The 5,684-nt window shown below is 43.9% G+C and overlaps 1 protein-coding gene across 1 annotated transcript; it reads left to right on the forward strand.

The window, feature by feature from the left end:
- The first annotated feature begins 574 nt into the window (after positions 1 to 574).
- On the forward strand, positions 575 to 1,678 carry LOC107885848. The gene has a single exon (XM_016809538.1). It carries the CDS (start codon positions 575 to 577, stop codon positions 1,676 to 1,678), a length of 1,104 nt encoding a protein of 367 aa, XP_016665027.1.
- The last annotated feature ends 4,006 nt before the right edge of the window (positions 1,679 to 5,684 follow it).

Genomic DNA, 5,684 nt, shown 5'->3' on the forward strand with positions numbered 1-5,684 from the left:
TACTTATTTATTTATTATCATAATTTTATACAGTTGTGTTGCTGTGATTTTATATAATATATTTGTGTCATTATTATTATTGTGTATTATACAGCAACAGCAACTTATTACCAGAAACCGTGTTACCATTTTATTATTATTGTTTTATTGTACACACACCCACACACATACACACATTAATACACAAATACACATATTCCACAACAATCACTACATAGCCGACAGTAATTGCTAGGCGATCCCGACCTACTGTTCGAGCTATACACCACTACACACCCAGCTAGTCCTCCATAATATAATTTTTAGACCTAGGTGTTAGTGGCGTAAAATAAGAGTTTGGTGTCCGGACTCGTATATTATTATTATTATACTCCGGCCCGTACATTTTGGTGACCTCGACGTGATTTTTCTATTTATATATTGTGATTTGTTGTGTTTTATTATTTGTGAATTTTACAGTTGAGAAAGGAGTATAGGACTTATTATAAGTAATTTGTCTATCCGTCAGATTAAAATCACATTAATTTCAATTAATTCCTATATTTATTGTTGAGATTAATTATTTATCATCAATATGGGGTTAGATGATATTATGTTAGCTCAGGTCAAGGAGCTTAGGAAAAAGCGTGGCATCATTAAGGCGTCTCTTACGCGCATGAAAAACTTTGTTGAAGGATTCGATCCAACAGTTGACGCTATATCACTATTGGAATTTCGCCAAGAAGAGTTGCCGCGTTTAAACCAAAAATTTGACGACATACAGACACAATTGGAATTGATTGTGGTCGATGATGTCGATAAGGAAGAAGAGGAGCGGGATAGGTTCGAATTCGATTATTTTAATATTCGTTCTAATATTCAAGAAATTGTAAATGCAAAGAAGAGTGTCAACAGCAGTTGTCACAACTCAACCTTCAATAATATGTCAGCGGGTCACAGCCGTGCCCAATTGCCTATCATTACGCTACCAACATTTGACGGCGATATCCAAGATTGGGAGTCATTTTTCGATTGTTTCCGAGCTATGATACACGACGATGGTAGATTTACACCCGCACAAAAATTCTACTATCTCCGATCAAGTATTAGTGGTCCAGCGTTAGACCTAATCAAGTCGATTCCAATGACAGATGCTAATTATGAAGTGGCCATAGAACGCCTGAAACAACGATATGACAATCGCAGTCTTGTCATTCAATCGCACATTCGGTCTCTTCTGGAATCACCGTATGTAGAGCAGCCGACAGCTAAAGAACTTCAAGCATTACATGCCCATGTCAGTGCTCATGTTGCAGCACTAAGAGTTCTAAATCAGCCAACGGAACATTGGGATGCGTGGTTGGTGACGATAATCGTAAGCCGCTTAGATGCTGCTACCAGTCATGGCTGGCAATTAAGACAACAAAACACCCAACTTCCTAAGTATTGTGACTTAGAGAAATTCTTATCCAGTCGGTGTGTAGCCTTTGAATCTTCAGAAGCAGCATCCGGGTCAAAAGGAGATATTAAGACAAATTCGAGTAGTGAAACAACAAAGAAAAGTAGTGTCAAACGTTCTTCAACTGAACCAAGGCGAGCCTTTGTAGCAGCAGCTGATATAGTATCCTGTCATGTATATTCCTGGGTTTTGGTGCCTCTCGGCTACAATCACGGACCTTATATTAGCGCTGTGCGCTAGTCAAGAGCCGCGGAGGTTCACGGTCGGCATGCCGGCCGCGCGTCGTCTGTGGACCACGAGCACTGGGCGCACACCCGTCCCCACCGAAGTCGGGAGAGAGTGCGCCCGTACCATTGGCTGAGGCGTACACGTGCCCTTCGCCACCCTGGTCGGGTCGCAAGCTATCCTCATTGCTTCCCGTTTTTGGTCACGGGCAACCTCCGGTGCATATAGCCCCGCCGGTAGGCTGGGTGGGCGCTAAGGAGATACTCACTCGGCAGCCTTTCCCTAGACCGAGCTTGGTCTTTTAACCACATGGTTAGCTCCTGCTAACAGCCACTCCGAAACCAAACCGCCGTCGGCCACGCATCTATCGGTGCGGGACCGTCGTATGGGGGCACGATGCCAATTGCTCAGCACCGTGGGGCTTCCCCACATCCCGAAGTACCATTCTCGCTCCCGTTAGGAAAGCACATCAATGGTGGGATGGTCGGACCGAGCTTCGTCGGCCGAAGCCTCGGCTGTGATCCTTCCAAGATTCGGGTCCGTGTACCACAGGCTCTCGGTGGGCCCTTACCAGCGGCGGTCGCTGCCGGCGCGGTGGCCGCGACCCCCGAGTTAGGCTCGGTAGCCTTTACAGCGCCTCCCCGAGGCATCACCGAAGTGATCGACACGCTCTTCTTGAGGTCGCTGTCAAAACCTCCGACACCCTAGTCCCCGAAGGTTTCGGTGTGTCCGCGTCCCAGACGCCAGCCCCGACTGGCCTTCCCTTTAGTCACCTCTTACGACAAGCGGGCAAGACTGCGGACCTATTCTTATACCGCCCAGACCGCAGGGCGATCTTCGGATCATCGATCTGTTCTTTGCTTGAGGCTCTCCCGAGCAAATGTTCGGAAGGCCTCGTATGTCGTCTTATTTGTGAGTATGGCCCCGTCATATGGTGGCCAAGGACATTGTTCTTGTTGAAGTTTTCTCTTCAGATTTTGTCTTTGGATTTTATTATTGTTCTTCATCTGTAGTTCCTGTCGTAAGCGGTTGGCCGAAGTCAGTCCGCTTTGCAAGGCGCTTCAGAAGCTGTCTTTGCGGGACAGCTGTCGCTAGATGCTTTATGTTTGCCCTTGCAACATTTGAATTCTTTGATCTGACATGCTCGGCTGTCATGGCTACCAGCACAGTTTCGACATGTCATTTCCTCTTCACGACAGTTCTTTGCCGTATGACCGTATTTCTGGCACTTGAAGCACTGTGACACTGAATGATTCAGACTCAGTGTGCTTCGTATGCCGCCGATATACGCTTTCTTTCCTTCAATTCTTCGAAGAATTTCAGGACTTACCTCAAGAACAAAGTTGGTAACTGTCCCTGATCTTGGCCCAGAGTGGTAGGCGACTCTGATGTTCTGTACATCGGTCTCGGTTAGACCCAGTTCCGGATTGCAATCTAGCAGTTCCTGAATTACTTCCTCGTCCGTAAGGCTGCTGTCTAGGCCTTTAAGAGTCAACCGTGGCTTTCTCGGAATGATTTCCAAGGCCAAGGTATTTTCTCTCAGGGCATCTAAGGTGTCCTTATTGTCCGGTACCAGTATGGTCGGACCTTTTGTACGGTTTTTGTGAACCGCCAGTCTTGGGTTTTTAATTTTATTCCTTAGTTCTGCCCAGAAACTTTTCCATAGTTTAGGATATTCTTCGCTTGTCGCGGAATCCTTTAGGACAAACCTTGGCATGGCTGGTGGTTTTCTGATTGTATTCAGATCTATATTAGTCTTCATTTTACCTTTTCGCTTTTTGGTCCTTTCAACTACTTGGAAGGTGCCTTCCGTTGTAGATTGTTGGACTTTTGGCGCTGGGTTTTCTGCAACTGTCGCCGATGTTACCTTTGTCATTGGGCCTTTTGACTTTTGTTTTGTTTTAGAGGTCTTTTTTCCAAGTCTTCCATCGTGAACACTGACCCTGGCGGGTTCAGCGTCCGACTTGTTACGTTGGACCGCGTTTGAATAAGACTTGCCCTTGTCTATTCGCGGTGTGGATGTTTCATCATCATCATTAATTGTGATGATTGTTTGCGGTGTGCTAGGCTTAGTTGGCCTTTCTCTTTTGTTTTTTACTGTTTCTTTGTAAGCTCCTTCAAGCTTTGCGTGTTGGTACGTGATGTCTCTTACGATCGAGCAGATGCGGTTGTAAGATCCCGTAAGTTCTTTACGCATAGAAACTGTTATTCGCTTATTCAAGCTGTCGCTTTCAATAATTGTTTTTAGGTTGTCCAATTCCACGTGGACTAGGTGATTTAGTTCACCAACAGTCTCCTCGGGTTCCTCTTCTGTTTTTGTCTTTTTGATTTCAATCTCGGTCTTATCAGTGGGACTCAAGTCTTGCTCGGGTTCGTGTCTCTTCTGCGAAGTAGACGGACCCTCCAGAGTTTCAAGACTACCCATATCCAAACGAGTGTTTTCGGTCACCGAGACAACCGAACTATGACTGTCTAATCGTCTGTAAGTCAGCTGTTGTGGGCCCTGGCTAGTCGGGCTACGCAGGATCCTCATCTGTTCGTCTTTAGATAGTTCCTCGTGCATGTGTTCATGAAGGATCAATTGAGCCGTCTCAAGAGAGGCTTTTAATTCTTTTGAAAGGTCGTATACCTGAAACCTGTTTTTATTAGATAGACCCTCGACCGCTAATATGTCGAGGTCTTTTAATACTTTGTCTATTTTGTCCTTGACAAGTTCTAGGTGCATGCCTGATTTGACCTTACATTTATCAAGAAATAGTATTTTGTTCGTTAAACTGTCTACTACTTGTATCATTTTTCCTCGATTGTGATCGTTAACATTATTATGTTTTCCTGTTATTGCGTTCTTTGGCCAATATCTGTCATCCTGAAAGAACTCCTTAACAAAGTTCAATTTCATTTGTATGTTTAAAATGTCCGATTCCGATATATCAAATTTATCCATTTCCGTGTTCCAGCTTACATTAACCGAGCTATTGATGACGACCGATGTGGCGAGCTCACCCACATCTGCCGGGTCTGAGGTTTCCGAGGCCTCTGTACCACTAACATCATCTTCTTTTCTGTTCGTTGTGTTCATATTGAGTTTTTGAGGGGAGCGCCCTCTTTTTAGCCCAAGTCCCTCTGGCCGCCGGTAGGCTATGCCGGCGGTTGCATGTTTGCCAAGGGTAGATGTCCGGAGTCGGCCTGCTCCGGACAATAGAAAGTCTCTTAGCGCCGGACATGTGTCCGGTCGGGCGGGGTCACCACGACAAGGTGGACTTTCTTCGACCCCGAACCGTAGCATCAGTAACCGCTTCAATACTATCAATACAATCAGTTCGAACTAATGTGTCGATAAGGACGGACGTGTGTCGCGTGTGTTTGTACATTATTAATACTAGTGCTCCGTTATCTATAATGCCGTGTAGTGAATGCAAGACTAAGGTCTCGCCGACCAAAAGAATTGCGTGCTCATCATGTAAAATATATTTTCATCGGAGCTGCGCCCCTATCTCTAACCCATGTCTCACTGACAGTCAAAACTGGAAATGTGAGTCATGTGAGAAAGATGTAATTATAAAAAAAAATCTAACAACAAGAAAATTAGATCCAAAGAGAAACGATATTGACAGTGGAAAGGAAGAAAGTTACATTACTTTAATTAGAAATGATATTTCTAAATTATCGGAAAAATTTGAGAAGTTATCAATTACTAATATTGACTTAGAGAAATCCGTCAGTTTTTGCTGTGGAAAATTGGATGATTATGGGAAAAAAATGGATGATCTCTTGGCTAAAACCAAATCACTTGAAGATAAAATCAATAATATGGAGAATAAATATATGAAACTAGAAATGCAATTAAATAAATATAAAATTAATTTAAACATTTCTGAGCAGCAACAACTATCGAATAATATTACGGTAAGTGGAATTCCCATTACCAAAATGAAAATATATTTGATATAATTAAAGTGACTGCAGATAGCCTTAATATCGATTTGCAAAGGGTCATATTCTTATCTGCTATCGTCCAAAA

This window comes from Acyrthosiphon pisum, chromosome X, assembly GCF_005508785.2.
Source record: "Acyrthosiphon pisum isolate AL4f chromosome X, pea_aphid_22Mar2018_4r6ur, whole genome shotgun sequence".
Taxonomy (NCBI): domain Eukaryota; kingdom Metazoa; phylum Arthropoda; class Insecta; order Hemiptera; family Aphididae; genus Acyrthosiphon; species Acyrthosiphon pisum.

Excerpts from the sequence above, each read along its gene's own strand:
- LOC107885848 (XM_016809538.1), top strand. The coding sequence starts at position 575 with ATGGGGTTAGATGATATTATGTTAGCTCAGGTCAAGGAGCTTAGGAAA.